Below are 18713 nucleotides of genomic sequence, written 5' to 3' on the forward strand. Positions count from 1 at the left end.
TAGAAAATAATAATAAAAATTGAAAATGGAATTACTTGTAAAATTTGGCGCCAAATATTACCAGAGGACTCAGAGTGAGTTCTTACTCCCTTATTTGGTCATAAATACACTTTTAATTATTGGCGTGACTAAAACACGAGCTACGAGCGACTAAAATACGAGTGTACAGCCACGACCTGCACATTTTAGTACTTTGTCACATTGTTATTGTTGACAATTCGAAACATTTTTTCATACTCATCCTTAATAATTTTCATTTTGACACAGTACAAACGGTCGGGTCATATTTATGAGGAATATTCTAGACTTCTATTGAAATTTAATTCTCTTCTATTGTAAATAAATGTGTTACTACACAGTCTGTATACGTGTAATACAGATAAACAAAAGGAAGACGCCATTACGGCATTTTAAGGAGTTCCAGATTGAAATCAAATGTGCCGTGACGACCGCGCGCGGGAATTTTGACATAAAGTGTTGTTGCAACTGTGACACAAGCGAATTAAAACTGTAACCACATAGCATTAGGACCCACAATTGCCGGCGGTAAACGAACACGTGTTCTCACGGTGACTTCGTGAGAGTAATAGTGTAACTTAAAAATAAATTTTATTCACAAATATATTTGTACAAATTTGAACTTTATATCAAACATGTTAAAACAATTGTCTCACTTCTGTGGGTGAATAGTTATGTTTGTGGACGAAATGAACCGTCCCATATGTTTAAGTTGCTTACATTTCTTGTAATGGTTTTAACTTTAACCACTGTTTAAATATATCCTTTTTTGTGTAACAATAGATGCGGCGCAGTCACGTTTATTCGTAGCCATGAATGAAATAGTTGTTACAACTCTCTGTTATGGTTATGTCGTGATGATGCCATGAATGGAAGGGTACCGGGGGCCATATTTTACATATTTTATCATAGATGCTTCTAGCTTATGAAAAGTTAGTGAGTTTTAATAATAATATAACTCTATATGCACAGAACTTAGTATATATATGCAAAACAAAAGGCAGCCTTATCGCTTGAAGCAATCTCTTACAGACAATCTGGACACAGATTTTTTATACTCATTTCATCGTTATACATCTATTTATATACATTAGAAATAGTGAAATAAATCTATTTTGTGAAAATAAACGTATAATTATTAGACAATTTCTTCTAAAAATCTTTGTAAAGCAACAATAATGAGGATGGTAACTTCTACGAGTTCATTGTTACATTTCTAGGAAATGTATATTTTGTAACACCATGTATTCTAATATAATGTTTGAATAAAAATATAACGAGAATTGTATTGAATATTCTTAATTTCACAATTTATTCGTTTCATATTTTTTTCTTTCTTTGTATGTATTTGGCTTCTTGTAATGTTTAGAGGAAAGACACAAATTCTTACATACATCTGTTATTCAAACAATTTAGTATCATTCACTATCATAACTCGTCTCATACATACCTTTTTTGTATATAATGTATATTGAATATGACTCCTAAATTTATCAATTACTGGATTTTTCATTAGTACAGATGTTAGAGCCCTCCGGATAAATTTTGCTTTCACTTTTTTTATATTGTAACAATTCGTGTGAATATATTGGTATCATATATGAACATAATACTATTCATTTTTATATTTATTAATATTCTCAAGCATGTGGGAGTCTAATTTTTTTTTATCTTTTCAGGTGAGTCTCAGCAACATGGGGATGACTGCAGTTATAGTTATATAAGTGAGTAGATTTAGAACACTTTAATTTTGTACATAAATGTGGCAGTTTATAATCTTTTGTTGAAATCACATTTTCATGCCTCTTTTGGGGATGGTTAGACATCTTACTTAGACTTTTCCATCCAACTTGATAATTTTTTGTATATAATATCACATTAAGTCTTCATGCATGCTATTATGTGTATATGTTTGCGTTCTATGATTATAAATATATTTGGTTTTTTTACTTTGTGTTATAATTTTTCTTTCTTTCTTTTAAATTCTTATATTTGCTAATGCACATGTACTATAATAGTGGTACACGTAGCTAATATTATAAGTTCATTAACACTATATGGATGTAATTCCGAATTAAAAATAAATAAATAAATTAACTTACAAACGATATACATTGTAGATGCACGTTATGTTTAATAGAAGACTTGTACATTATAGCATATTATATATAAAAATATTAACCAAACGAGTAAAGCCACATGCATATATTAGTCTAGTAAAAGAAGTGAATATTCATCACTCACTCGCGCACCCATAAAATTACGCCTTTACTTTAAAATTCGTGTATTCAGTTTGATGAAGGCGACGTAAAAACAAACTTGTTTGCATTCAGAATTTCAACGGACACTTAGTAACTTAATTAATAAAGTTTATCCTGTCCTGTTACAGTTTACGCGAGCGCTGTACGACTCGTTTATTTATAAAACGAACACACTTTATACCCTTTATATATATAAAAATATATTTGTTTATTTCATTTATTGAATTTTTTGATATACACCGCTTTGCACTTCATACCGCGTGCTGATTTATTGACGAAGAGTCGCAACATCTGCGTTATTTGTCAATTTTTTATATTTTTATTTTGCGGCTTTGGATAGTTAACACTATAATATCTTAATATACTATACTTTCATATAAGAATCTGCTATGTACATATTGCATTTACTGCTGCTATTTATATACCTAATATTAGTGGTGGGAGAGAGTGCTTGATGTTGTCGAGTATAAATTTATTTTAAATCGAATAAGTTTCAGTATTTTTAAGATATTTTATTATATAAATACAGTGTAGTCCTTAATATAGCTATATAATAAAATTTGGGAGATTACATCGAAATATCGAAGATAGATTGTACCATGAGGATAGGTACGCTATCTTTCATCTTAAAGAATGTTCTCGAAAAGGGTAAAATGGGTAATGAAAGTTTGTATGGACATCAATCATTTCTCAAGTAAGGTATATCAAATCAAAAATTCATGTAGGACATTTTAGTCGCTTATAAACATTAAATTTTTTGTATTAATATTTTTCTTCACTACCGGCCAGTTCGGTAAACAGATTCAATTGAGAAGAACTGGCAAGAAACTCACTGAATTTCTTTTTTTTTAAAGCCAGTTTATATGCATTGTATACTTAAATAGGTTATGTCTAATATTAAATGAAAATGTATAGAATAGATAATAAATTATTTAAATAAACATTAAAGCACTTTTGAATAGTCATCACATTTTTTTTTCAACTGCTCAATCGGAAATCTTATCACAAGAAAAACGAACTTAAACTTGCGTGTTGCTCTTTTAAATAATTTAGTTATTTCTTTACGTTTTTAAGTTAAAGTGTGTGAATACAAACTACCAACTAGTAATTCAATTAAATACTCAAATAGAGAAAATTTTAAATATAGAATCAAGTTGAGTAACTGAATAAGAGTAAATTGGTTGTAGTGATTAGAGCGGACCGGTAGTTTTCAATATATTCCAATGATTACTTAAAAGGTGCTGCTATAGCAATCGCTGGTCAAGCAAACAGAAGTTCACAAACGCAAGCTATGACGTAAATCGGGTCTACTGCTCACCCAGTTCGCATTTGCAATTCCATCCGCGTCTCAGACACTCCGCATTGCATTCGTCTCTTTCCAACAAATGATTTGGTACATCTATCTCTGTCTAATGCATTCGATAGCACGATTTTCGATGCAGTTTCGTTTCGTTTTCGCAAGCAAAGTCAAATGTAGCTGATTTCGTATTCGAATTTAGAATTTTCGAATTTCCGAACGGACTTTTATTCAACCTTAAAAAGTAAAGTTGGTTTTATTCTTTTTAATAGGTAACTTTAAGGCTCAAGAACGTACTATATACTGCCATATATTTTTTTAATTTAATTACATATTCATTTCGTACATTCTCACTGTAGTCCACATTTACTATGTTATTATTTAAACAGTATCACATTCCTCAGTGCGTTACTGTGTACGACACACAGAGAATATAGAATTCGTCTCACCATCCACTATTGAATACGAAATCGAACCTATGACCTCACCCACGTCCCTGACTACAATAAATAAATGTATTACGTAATGACATTGTCAATGTTATATTTATTGTTTGTTACGTCCATTTGTTCGGGAGAAACTACCAGATTTAGCGCTAAGTCACTTGACATAACGTTTTGTAAGGCATATTACATTATCATATAGTCAGGAATATATCTACGATAATGCAAAAATGTATGTGATTACAGATTCACGTAAATTATTTGCGAATAATTTACTTATGAAAATTACTGTGACTATGTCCACGGTAATCCAAGCGGGCAATAACGAATGATCAAACTAGTTATAAGAAAAGGGTTTAAATTTGCACAATATCTAGTAAAAATTTAGCAAATAAAAAAAATATTTATGTATATAAAAAGAGGGTACATATTTTTTATTTTTATATTCACGAAAATAAAAACAGTTATTGAAAAATTAATACTTTAATGATTCTATTTGAACTTAAGACTTTAGAAAACTATTTATTATTAGTATAAAAAATTAGATATTTAAATCTATTGGACAGATCGAATAAATATTCATAGATATAATTTAAATACTCAAATAAAAATACGGGCTGCATCTGTTATCCAGAGCCGAATAAAATGCAGGAAAAAAAGCAAATGCCTCGATAAAGCATACCCGAAAAAGAGAGCAGATAATACGTATAATTATTCATTTCCCTCTCGCCTCTTGAAGGCAAGAATCGTTCTCATTCCACCTTTGCAAAATATGGTATTTCATAACTTGGCGCAAAAAAAATCCAGCCGTAATTTAATGCCTTCCCTAAAAAATAATATGTAAAAATACGAGACCACTCGCGTCCCGTTTCGGCCCGTTTCGGACAATTTCGGCCCGTTCCAGCCATTACGGCCCATCTCCCGTGCCGTTATCTACCCCGTGCAAATAAATCAGGATATTATTTTCGCAGCGAAATATTATTTTCCATATCTAATCAGTGAGGCAAGAAATATGGATATGATACGCGAATCGTATTTATGACCTACGATTTTCTTGCACGGCGCGCGAGACACTCGCTGTGACTGGTGCGATGTTTCTCGATTTTTCTTTCCAGTTCTATATACCATTTATATAAATGTACATGTTGTTTACGAAACTTCTATCGATATTTTAAATTGCATTAAAAAATAAGTATGTCATTAAATCTTATATATAAAATTCTCGTCACAGTTCTCGTTCCCATACTCCTCGGAAACGGCTTGACCGATTTATTGAGCGTAGGTCTGAGAATCGGTCAACATCTATTTTTCATCCCCCTAAATTTTTTATTTTTATTTTAAGGCAAAACAACGTCTGCCGGGACAGCTAGTGTAATATAAAAAAGTACAAACCTAATCGAGAACTTTCTCGAACACTAGATTATCAAATCTAATACTAATTAAAAACTGTGTATCTTCTACAAATAAAACTAGATGGCACTAGTGTAGAATTAGAACTCGATATACATATTTTCGGTCTATGAAGTATCAGTTTGTTATTTTTGTATAAAATCCGGCGGTGAGGCTGAAAAGTCATCTGCAGTTAACAACATTTTCGAAATTACGACGGCTTGAGCAGAGATTCGAACCCCAAGCGGTGCTTTCAGCCTGAAGTCGTATCCGTAACGCAGAAGTTGGTCTTCAGCCGCTCCGTAAGTCCTTCCACGCGTTTGGAGTTCCATCTGCACTAGCCCCCTATCGTCCGATGAAGTTGTGCAGCTGAAAGACCATCTGCGGTCAACAGCATTAGAGAAAAAAATATATAAAATCTAATTTACGATATCCTGAGCCGAGGTTTCAACCTCTATCGGTGCCTTCAGACTAAATTCAAATCCGTCGATATCGTCCTATGACAACAGTATTAGAACAGTTCGTAAAAAATATGTTTTTTTTTCTATAGAAAAAAAACGAAGATATATCTTCGTTTTGTTCTTTTGATTCCACTATGGTTCAGTAATTAGTAACGACGTAGTATTTCCAGACGGTTCCTTTTTTCAGATTACCGCATTTCATCATCGGAAACGAAAATCCTTTTGACAAATAGCGAAACTATAAACTCGTCTCGACTCGCAATAGCAAATTCTCAACTTGGAAATTTTAATCAACAAATCGAATTCGACGGCGCTTGTTAACAAGTCGAATAATAACTTTTTAATTAGTGTTCTCAGTTCTGTTTGTATTTCGTATTGCTTCTGCGAATTTCATGTCAATGATCCAATGATGTATATTACAATTTGGTACGATTCTATGTGTCTGGCCTGGATGAACGTGGTGTCCTCTTTAATTGTTCAGGAGAGCAGAACAATACAAGAAACTTTCTTCAGAAAAAGCCACGCATGAGTCCTAAACACGGGCATTGCGTGACTATCTGGATAAGCATGCGGTGACCTCTTTAAGTGTCCTGCTCTCCTGGTACTCCTGGTACACAGAAATAGCAATTCAGTGTAGTGAGTCACGGGCATCACGTCACGATGCCGACTTAATGTGCTTTAAGTGTTTATGTACGATATGACGGCCTCGGTGGTCTAGCGGTGCAGCACACCGCCTTACTTCTGATGGTCGCGGGTTCGATTCCTCCGTACGGCACAAACATTTGTATTTATGACTATGATTCTTTGTATCGATCTGGGCGTTTTCTTTGTATATTAAGTATGTATTTATGAAAAAAATGTGTGTGTAAAATAAATAAATTCGCTGTGTGACTTATCATGAGATTATTATTATTATTAGGTACATAAGACAATAGTTTTTTTTATAAATAATAATGGAATGGCGCACACATCTGCGCTAACAGTTTATGCTGGCAAAGCACCAGTGGAGGACGGAGGATGAACATGTGGTCAGGTTACTTAACCTATCGTGACCAATTCTCCCTGAATTTGTCATGATGGTTTTCAAAAGGTACCGTGTGAAGGTCAACCTGTCATGGTACATTGCTAGCAATGGGTTCAACTATCCAGATTACTAATACAGAAATACTTAAATATATTTTTGTTTCTAAATACATACTTAATATATTTAGAAATCATCTTAATTTGTATCGGACAACAATAGTACATAGCAATAGAAACCTAAACTATCTAATATTAACACCCCCTCCCCTAGAAGAGAGACCAAAATAGATCAGTCTTTTACATGACACAACTGCTTCGTAACAAATATTCGTTTGACAACTCTGGAAACCATCATTAGACCAAATACCGTTGTTAAAATATTTAAAAGATATTCATACCCTATCTCCATATGCAATATCGATTTTATATCTGATGAACTCCGAAACGAGTTGTTGATATCGATTTTTGTAATTGGACGTCGAGTAAAGTATTATCACACAGGATTACATACATAATAGAGTGAAAACTTTTTAGTCAGTGCTCATTTTAGAAAGGTGTAATTTAGGTGTAACTTTTGCAAAGAAATATTGCGCCCTTTATTCATAAAAGTCAGACTTCTAATAAATCTATTTTAACTATTGAAGTTCTTTCTTATTTATCAAAATTAAACTGCTAATTCTAACTTTTTTGCTCAATATAACATGAAATTTAGGTTAAATACAGAATGTTATTGGGAACAGTGTGGTAGAATTTGTTTTTTAAGTTTTATGAGTTTACTTTTTTAAGAGTTTGTTTTTAGGTTTTATAATCATAGAAATACATATACTAGCGTCCATAGGCTACGGTAACCGTTTACCATCAGATGGGCTGTATGCTTGTTTGCCATATACGAGTACGTACTACAAGTAAAGATGCCAATATCACCGTTTATAACATTATGTTTTATGACATGTTTATTTGTTTATAATTGTTTATTCTACAGATTACTTATAGAAGAAATTAAAATAAGGATTAATTACATATGACCTAGAAAATGAATGGGTACAATGGCGAACTTATCTCAAAAGAGGGATTTTTCCAGTCAACCTTTGAGCGACTGTGAGAAATTGTCGAGTGGTGGATACAGATACAATAAATAATACGCGTCGCAAAGCAATATTTATGTTATGCTATTCTTGTTTGATTAGTGCCAATTTCAAGATTGAGCTAGTGCGCAGGCTTACGCTCTGTATGTATCTGTTACTCTGTGTTATTACGTGGCAGTTGCGGTTGTTTCAGGTCAGTCTGCGGTTTTATATTATTTACGGCCTTGGAAACCTTGTTATGTAAACTCTATATTCAATTTTATATCAACCATGCCAATGACGATGCATACAAACAGCGTCCACGTCCACAACTACACAGAATTGTATCTATTTTTTGTGTGTTTGTTTGTTATGGTAAATTAAAAAATAGTTAACAGATTTTAAATTCTTTTTTTAGCTATGGATATAAATTCATCATGCGCTCGTTAACTGAATAGATTGTTTTTTCGTGCATAGCCGCGTTAAAAATCTAGTATTGTAGTGTTGTGACACCCGCGACATACGTCATACTAGAGGACTAAGATATATCTGTCTAATCTAACAAATTTACATACATACATAGAAAAAATCTTTATTCAAATAAACTTAATGTAAGCACTTTTGAATAGTCATATTTTTTAGATCTTCGCATTGGGAACGCAGACACATCTTAAGAAAATTAAGAAAGAAACTCGGTTGTTCTTTTAAATGAATATTAAAATAAAGTACATTTTTAAGAATTATGTGACATAAATAAACACTTTTTTCTTATTGGTGGGTTTGAGCTATTGTCTGGTGCTTGGACCTGTAGCTTTCTTTCAGAGTTCGCTACCTAGACCCGTCAGGGTCAAGAATTGAAAGATATTCTTAGGAGCGATGATTTTTGTCTCCTCAGGATATGATGGTGTAAACTGCATGAATTAGTTACAACCACATAGGATGTGTCATTCCCTCTTCAGTTTAGCAAAATCTGCAAAAAAAAAAAATAGTGACTTGAGTAACAAAATGAATCAGCAAAAAAATAATAAAATAATTAGTCCAAGCTTAATTATTGCTGTACTTTAATACGACGGTCAGTAACGTATTTTATATAGAGATTATAGAACAATGGGTTGCTTTTAATATTCATAAGTATTAAGATAAGGAATACGTATATTAATGGCCAATTGGCCACCCAGTTAGCTTTGTTATGAGATTAAACAAATGTTTTATTGTATTAAAATTAAAAATATATGACTGTACACTCGTTTAGTTATAAAACGTACTAGTTTATCTGGAGTACGACTTCCTTATATTACATACTAGCTAAGAACCGCGACGCTGCCCGATTTTAAATACAGCCTATGTTATGTTATCCTTATCCTTACTTAATATAATAAATCAGAAAGTAACTCTGTCCGTCTGTTGCGATTTTACAACTACTGTACCGATTTAAATGAAAATTGTTACATTGATAGTCCAGATCCTGAGGCACCGCATAGGCTACCTTTGAATGCGAAGAAGGATTGTAATGGGAGATGACAGGTATGGAAATATCGTAATTTTTTAACGTAGAACCTTATTTTTTTTACTGTTGATTAAATATAAATAAATATGACATTCAAGGTTAGTAATTTCACACCTTAGTTAAAATAAATAGGGATCGAAAGTTATGGAAATTCATAATTTTTGTAGTTAGAACGATGAAACTTTTTTCTCTGGCTTCATTGGGTTAGATTCCACCGCGACGATATCGCAGACACAGCCAGTATATGTATATACTATATACTATATATACTATATAATATCGTTATATCACATTAAAATCCGTTCAGCCGTTTTGTAGTAAAAATGTACCAAACAGATAGACAACTTGCAAGTTCTACTGTTACAGTTTCGACCACTGAACGGCCCTCGCCATTTAAAGCGTGAATTCAGCAAACAACTTACGCAATTCCATCCAGTAATTTATTCAGTCATAATGCAAATCTGCCATAAATTGTCAATAGTGGGAGATTCGTAGTTGGCAATAGTTTCGGGCCGTTTTCGCCCGTGACGATTTATGGTGTAAGTTTTAGATGGAAAAAGTTCGTAATCCCGTCTTACGGATCCCGTAGGACGCCCTTTTTGTAGGTGATCAATTGAGTTGATGCATTGTTATCTTCGTTATCTGGTACGGGACTAAATCGGCACGGGATAACTCGGTAATAATGTAGGTCGTATGTATCCTATCTTTTTTAAGGCAGCCGTACACGCTCAAACTGTTTTAAGGTCGTATCCTATGTTTTATAAATCGGCCGTACATGATCAAACTGTTTTAAGGTCGTATCCTATGTTTTTTAAGACGGCCGTACACTATCAAACTGTTTTAAGGTCGTATCCTATGTTTTTTAAGACGGCCGTATACGGTCAAACTGTTTTAAGGTTATATCCTATGTTTTTAAGACAGCCGTACACGACCAAACTGTTTTAAGGTCGTATCCTATCGTTTTTAAGACGGCCGTACACGGTCAAACTGTTTTAATAATGTAGGTCGTTCGTATGTATCTAATCAAAATCAAACTCGTTCATCGAAAGTCGTACACAAACAAATCAACCGTTTGAGAAATAAATGTTATGCTAACAGTCTAATTGGGACCATCATTTTTCGCAGTCGGTTAAAAGCAAAGGTCACCTATTCTGACCCGTAATGTATGAAAACAACGAACCCATTCGCCTTATGTCGCATGTAATTGTAACACGACTAATGGTAAGAGCTAAATTAGGATTTGTTTTTTTAGGACAAACCAAACACTTGGCATTATGAAAGCCTGCTGGCTTCGTAAGACTGCTTTTGATGTGATTTTATGTGGTATTCTTGTACATTTGTGAGTAAAGTGATTTAGAATAGAATAGAAAATCCTTTATTCAAATAAATTTAATTTAAGCACTTTTGAATAGTCATCACAATTTTTTAACCTAACGCTCATTCGGAAATTTTGCAAATTATTCCAAAAAGTTCCTTAAATTAACGCTGGTACTGTTGCCGTTTGCTATCAGGTGTACCGTATGCTTGTTCGCCACCATCGCAGTATAAAAAAAAGGTAGCCAAGTTACTCCTTATGACATTAAGTAATGTAAATGCAAAACAGGGTTTATTGTTTATATATATTTATATTTTGTTTAATTCCACTAGCATTAGCATGTGTGAGACAAATAATCATTGAAATATCTAAAATTAATTATTCTAAAAATAAAGTCAAATGAGCTGTCTACGACTGAAATTCATTCATTCATTCATAATTTAAGAGCCTCACTCTTGTCAGTGAAACTCTTGTTACAGTCTACAATCTTCCATCATGCTCTTTAAATGTTGATAGAAGTCCCATCAAAATCAAGAGTTTGAGAGATTAGCGAGAGCAAATACACACAATTTTTTTTTTATTACTTTTAGTCGTAAGTACTTACTGCATATACTTTTATATGGATTTAGTGAAAACCTGTTAATTAGAAATTACAAACAGATATACAGACACTTAAATTTTATTGATTTGTATATATATGAGTTACTACTCATATATACAAATCAATAAAATTTAAGTGTAAAAAAAAGTTTAAAAGTAAGTGTTTTTTTAAAAGTAACTTTTAAAGAAAATTTATATCTAATACATGTAGCATCTAAGTCGATATTTGTTTGTGTCCTTCAATATGCAAGATAATATAGTGAGTTATACGTTTTTGACCAATTTCTGTCGGTATTGAAAATATTTTATAAAAGCCGCCAACACAAAGTACTGGCTATAGGCTTTGTTCGCTCGTTTTATACGCGAGAGCTTTCTGTTTTAACTTTAGAATTTCGAAAGCTTGTTATTGTAGACACTTTACATACGAAATTTTGTTACTTGCTGTACAAAGCTTTTTTTACTTTTATACTAGTTGTTACATGCGGCTTCGTCTGCACAATCTTTCATCCCTATTTCACCCCTTTTCTAGTTTACTTTTGAAATAAAAGATAACCCGTGTCTGACCATGTGATACATTCTCTCTTCTTGTAGGAACTGGTCTGCTCTAATCCCTATGACTGATTTCCTTTTATTAATTGTTTAACCAGTTGGTTGTATATTTAATATTTTTGCTATTTGATTATTTAATTGAATTAGTGCTAATTGGTGGTTTGTATTCACACACTTAAACTTAAATGTAAAGTAAGAATAAAATTATTTAAAAGAGCAACACACAAGTTTCTTGCTCGTTCTTCTTGTGATGAGACAGATTTCCGAATGAGCGGTAGATTAAAAAAAATGTGATTACTATTCAAAAGTGCTTCAATGTAAGTTTATTTGAATAAATGATTTTCTATTCTATTCTTCACATGATTCCTTAAGATCCGTTATGCTGTTTAGTAGCGAAAATGACAAACAGAAATAGGCAGAACTTATAATATACATGTTTATATATAACACTATGTATCTAATGTACTATGTCAGGTTGACCTCCACGCGGTTTCCCCAAGAAACTATAACATATTTCTGGTGATTTGATCGTGATGTGCTAACTGACCAGTCCTCTTATTCCTCTATTCATATAATATTTATTATTATTTTTCTTTATTATCATTATATATTTGTTACCTTTTAGTTTTCTCCTATTCATGTCATTTTACCTACCTGTTCGATGTTTCAATCCGTTTCCCTAAGGTTGCCTTGAAAAGATTGCTTTTAGCAATAAGGCCGCCTTATTAACGATACATGTGTCCTTTGTTATATTGTTTGTGCTTCTTCTTTACTGTACGTTGCAAATAAAGTATATTCTATCTATCTATCTATCTATCTTATCATCCTCAACTGCTGTCCCGCCAGTGTAAGCCGTTAGCGCAGGGCGGGTGCGCCATTTCATTATCATTAATTATAATCTGATGTATATAAAGATCCACAGGTCCACAGACCTGGAAACCAACTTTAGCGCAGGCGAATACACCATTCCATTATCATCCATTATAAGAAACATTACGCTATTCAGCATACACCGTAAAAATCTCCCAGAAAGAATCTCGAAATCTCGCTAGCTGTGTATTAGTCCCCATTACTAAAACCCCCTTCCAGTAAGGGGGTACTAACAGTGCGTACTTCGTGGATTCCAAAGAAATTCACTAAAGTAGCCTAATTTCATTACCATCCACAAACAAACAGTCAATGGTATAATTACTTAACCGTTCACTCTGTTCTGTTTTTCATTGCGTTTCTTCTTATTGCTTTCGCCGATTGCCCGGTGTACGTTAAAGTGATTAAATTCTCGTTATTTTCCAACAGTTGCAGGTTCGATTTCATTTCGTTCGTTCATTTTGTTTGAAGACAACAATCGCGTATTACGAATAATAATAACTTTTTTGACGGCCTCGGTGGTCTAGCGGTTTAGCACACCGCCTTGCTTCCTATGGTCGCGGGTTTGATTCCTCGCACGGCACGAACATTTGTATTCATGAGTATGATTGTTCGTATTGGTCTTGGTTTCCTATATATAATATTTATTTATTTATTTAAAACTTTATTGACCAGTAAATTATGGTACAAACGGCGGACTTAATGCTATAGGCATTCTCTACCAGCAACCTTCAGGAAGTGCAGAAATATTTGATGGTAGCTTAACATTAATTATATAAATAACATATATACAAATATTAGACTAAACTAAAACTAAACAAAAAACACGTAGACAGATTTAAACAATCACACTTTTGATAACAATTGTTGGTTCCGTGCGAGGAATCGAACCCGCAAACATCACTAGAAATGCGGTGTGCAAACCGTTACCGCACCGAGGCTGCCAATTTAGGTTTAATATATTACTGTTTTCTATAATTTAGACAACTTGTTTGCTATTCTATTAAAAAATCGCAAATAACCTCACCTCTTAGCATAACGGCTGTTTCTCATCGAACTATTAGTCAACGTTAAAAAAAAGCGTTTCAAAATATATGATTCATCTGTAAAATCAATTACTATACATCAAATTTCGAACTGTCACTCTCAATTAGTGTTGCCATAAAAAAGAACTGAGCCACATGTGATAACGATCACGTAGTAAAGAGCCGAGCGATAAATCAAATTCCCGAACTGAGCCCGTCGTCGAAGATCATTCACGTTTTGAAATTCGAATGCCGTCATTACAACGTGTTCGAATTTCGATTGTGTATTGTGTCACGCCCGTTACACTGTGCCCGTTGGTCGTGTGGACGTAATTTGTCAGGTCTGGACAAATGGACTGGTCTTAGTTACTTAATAATAGTTGCCATGGGATGTTAAAGTTTAAAAAAAAATTAAAGAGAAATTCTGGAATTTTCCATGGGAACGATATATGTTGACTGACCTGACCTCATGATCATCCTCCACTGGTGCCTCGCCAGCGTAAACTGTTAGCACAGGCGGGTGTACCATAATATTATTATGCATAAGAAGAGTCGGAACGTCCAGAGAAGTAAATACCTTTGTTTGCCATAAAATTATTTATGTTAAGACCTAATAAAAATATTGTTTATTAAAAATAAAGTTTAAAAAATAAATTCTATGTATAAAGTAAATTATATTTCACTAATAATTCCGTCCCTAATGATGATGATTATGGCGATCGTATTTCCGATTTTCTGGTATAATAAAAAGTGTGAATAATAAAAGCTAGAATAAGTTTATGTAACGCTACTAGCGTAATTCAGGGGAGGTTTTTAAAGTAGGTAATATAGGGAATAGGTCCCCAGTCGACAGTTACCGAGCGTCACCTACCCTGACATTTTGATAAGGACCCGTAGTTCTGCACTGCACGTCGACGTCGCGTCGCCGCGTTGTATGACGTAACGTTATTGCATGCACGTTGCTTGTTTCACAAAACATCTCTAAATTGGAGTTGTGATAAAAATATTTATAACTGCACGTCATGTAATACTGTCGACGGTAGTATAGCGGTTAGCACACTGCTTTAGTTACTATGGTCGCGGGTTTGATTCTTCTTGTATAAACATTTATGAGTATGATTGTTTGTATCGGTCTGGGTGTTTTCTATGTATATTGTGTATGTATTTACAATAAATATATATATATTTAAGTATTTATATCAGTTGTCTAGTACCCATAAAACAAGCTCTCTTTAGTGAAATAGTTAATTTGAAATTAAAAATATACACTTTAATTTCATTTATTTATATACATTATAAATTATATTTATTACAAAAAAAGAAAACATTAATCATATATACTAAAATAAGAATAAAACTGTATTGAAAAATCTAAATCGATTTAGAATTAACAAAACTATCACGTAAAAACAAAAAAACTTATTCTCTAACAAAAATGACTCTTATAATAAAACACAATTTATCAGCTGACAAGCGTCCCAATGGGACATTTAAACCAATCATTCAACGTTAGCTGTCATTATCACTCGATACACGAGCATATGGACGTTTTATTTTTAAAACGACGAAATAGAGTTGTAAAGATACGGAGTAAGTTTACAGCGTTCCGTCCCAAACTATTCCATTTACTGTTTAAAATAAGGTTGGAAATTGTATTTACTTTGAAAGTGCGAATAAAATTGAATCTCGAACGCGAATAACTTGTGTCTGCTACTGTCACAACACTATTAAGTTCTTTTTTCAAATTTTGAATAAAATCGAATTGTCAAATCGAATTTCGAACTCGAATAACTTGTGTTCTTTCAGTTCTTTTTTCAAATTTTGTATTTTTGTAAGTGTGTGCAGATTAAATGAGTGCGAATAAAAGAATCTCGAACGCGAATAACTTGTCTGCTACTGTCAAACTCACAAAATGAGTTCTTTTTTCAAATTTTCAAATCAGGTTCTTTCAGTGTATTTTTGTAAAATCGAATTTCGAACTCGAATAACTTGTGTCTGCTACTGTCACATCACTATTGAGTTCTTTTTTCAAATTAGTTTCTTTTAGTGTATTTCTGTAGTATGCAGATTGGGCAGTGTAATTACAGTATAAGAGGTATAACATCTTAGTCCTCATCTCCTAATTGTGTAGCTTGCGAGAAAGAAGAAGGTCTGTATTATATTTTGATGGAATGTGTACATAATGCATCTAAAAGAGAATATAGCATCTAAGTTAAATAGGTTAAACATAAGAGTATTCCGTGAAATATTGACTGAACCAGCTTCTGATGCAGCCAAGTTATTGTTCTGGATGGTATTATATTACTTTAAGATTTTTAAGTTGTTTTTGTTTAGTATAGGTACGATGGGATTGTCATCGTCACATTTTGTGTACAAAAATGCCAAAGAAAAAAGAGAAAAATAATTGTTATCACGGTTTATATATTTGTTTTTCATGGTACAGTGAGCTTTACCAATTTTACACGTGCAGTTTTTTTTTTAATATATAATATAATAAATATGTAATAATATATATTTTTAAAAGAGTATAAATAGAAATTACTTCCGCTGTCTGTTAGCTTCTTTTAAACTACTCAAACGCTTTTAATACAGTTCTCAGCAGTAGATACAGTTTTTAATTGGAACGTTTGTATGGTATAGAAAAGTCGAAATAAATTTCATAGGGGAAATAAATTCGCCGCATGGTGTTAAGTCCGCCATATGTACTTTCAATTATGTGCATTAAAGTTTTAATAAATAAATAAATAAATAAATAAAATCGCGAGCACAGTTAGTTAATATATAAAATTCTATCAGTTATAAATGAACTAGTATTGTTATAGTAGAAGCATATGGACGTCTATTTTTAAAGTGATGAAACTGTCCCATAAAGATAAGTTTACAAGGGCATTTGGACTACTCGAGTGCTCCTTAGTTTATTGTTATAAGTAGGGCTGAACAAATATTAAACTATATATATTGGTTTTATGGAAAATATTTGTATACTAAATTTGAAGAGAATGCTTCTTGCGATAAGACCGCCTTATGCACTCTATCTATGTAATCTATCTATGTACTCTATCTATCTATATCACTTTTCTATGTAATTCTTGTGTAAAATGGTGCAATAAAGTGTTTATATAAAGAAATAAAATAAAGTTGGTTTATAACACACGACGCAAACATTTATATTCAAGAGCATGATTGTTTTTATCGGACTGTGTATTTCTATGTAAAATATGTACAAAAAAACAGATAAGCACAGCTCTTATTCTTTTCAAATGAGCTTATACAGGTAGTACATGTTAACAAAACTATAGATTCATTTTTAAATTCAAATTAGGGTGGATATTTAGGTATAGTTAATAGAGAGGTAGTTTATAGTGTGGATTTAGACGATAGAATACAAAAATCTGTCACAGCCCTAATATCAAAACGGAGACAAAGGTTTTTTAGTGTGCTTTTAGAAGGCGCGCTCTCGCTTGCTCTAATATTTACGAGATTTTCGGTGCATGTAAATTTAGACACCAAAACGCCTTGTTTTTTACTATCCACTTCCAAGTTTTTAGACAATTTTGTTCTAAATTGGACATGTCACTGACTTCTTGTTCACTTTTTCTGATAGTAAAGATTTCCTTTGTTTGTTAGTCATAATTTATTGTACGATACATTTTGTATAAAGGGATACAATTAAATTGCAATGCCATTTTTTTAATAGCACCCCTATGCTATGCTTTTTTAATAGCATAGGGGACAAACGTGCTTGCGGCTCACCTGATGGTAAGTTATTACCACCGGCCATTAGCACCTGCAACACCAGGGGAATTGCAAGTGCGTTGCTGGCCTTTTAAGAAGGAATAAGCTCTATTCTTGAAGGTTGAAGTTTTCGATGTAGTATCAGTTCGAAAATACCATTGCTGGAAGTTGATTATCCCAAAAGAGGGATTTCGTCCAGTCAACCTTTGAAGGACTGAGAGGAATTTAGGAGTGATAGAAAGGGGTACAGTAAATAATACGCATCAGAACATCTTATCTTACTAATATTATAAACGCGAAAGTTTGTAAGTATGGATGGATGTTTGTTACTCTTTCACGCAAAAACTATTGAATGGATTTTGATGAAGTTTACAGTGATGTAGCTTATACATCAGAATGACATAGACTATAAATTTCACGCGGGTGAAACAGTATAAACAAAATAGATATGTTCTTATTACTTATACTATATTAATATATGTATATTACTAGCAGGGCACAGCTAGTAATATACATATATTAATATAGTATAAGTAATAAGAACATATCTATTTTCCTATGTTTATGTTATATTTAAATCTGCATGTGGATGTTCCTATTTTCAATTGCGTACATCAGCTTGTTTGACATTTGGAGGAACATTAAAAGATCACTGAAAACTGTCCAAGAAACATATATATTATAAATTTTGTTACACGACGTCAACTATATCAGGCTCACAACCCATTTGCCAGATATACACTCTATAAATAAGACTAGCACTAAGATATATGGTAATGTAATGAAAAATATATTTAATAATAACCCTGGACAATTCACACATCGCTATCTAATCCCAAGCTAAACAGCTTGTGTTATGGATACTAGATAATATATATAGAAAACACCCAGACAAATACTAACATACTAATAAATACAAATGTTTGCACTTTGCGAAGAATCGAACAGATGACCGTCGAAAATAGAACGATGTGGTAAACCGCTGGACCACCGAGGCCGTCAATACATTGTTGCACACATCGAGCAGCTACGTAAATATAAACCAAAATACAAATAGATATTCGAATTCAGAATAGCTAAAAAGTGTGTCAATACTAAAAATAAAACATTTGGATAAGTGTTGCTAAATGTAGCAATTGAATCAAACATAACCAAACTG

The 18713-nt window shown here is 32.7% G+C and overlaps 2 protein-coding genes across 2 annotated transcripts in view; one reads left to right on the forward strand and one right to left on the reverse strand.

Annotated features, from left to right (window-relative positions):
* LOC131852820 (protein yippee-like 5) overlaps nucleotides 1-18713 on the reverse strand; it is a 519555-nt gene that overhangs the window by 153523 nt on the left and 347319 nt on the right. The window lies entirely within an intron of this gene.
* Nucleotides 1-18713, forward strand: part of LOC131852774 (teneurin-m) — a 344172-nt gene that overhangs the window by 66388 nt on the left and 259071 nt on the right. The window contains exon 2 of the mRNA XM_059203497.1: nucleotides 1698-1742. Within this exon, the coding sequence (XP_059059480.1) occupies nucleotides 1698-1742 (45 nt within the window). The remainder of the gene's footprint in view (nucleotides 1-1697; nucleotides 1743-18713) is intronic.

This window comes from Achroia grisella, unplaced genomic scaffold (genome assembly GCF_030625045.1).
Source record: "Achroia grisella isolate CSIRO2021 unplaced genomic scaffold, CSIRO_AGI_Agris_v1 utg862, whole genome shotgun sequence".
Classification (NCBI taxonomy): Eukaryota; Metazoa; Arthropoda; class Insecta; order Lepidoptera; family Pyralidae; genus Achroia; species Achroia grisella.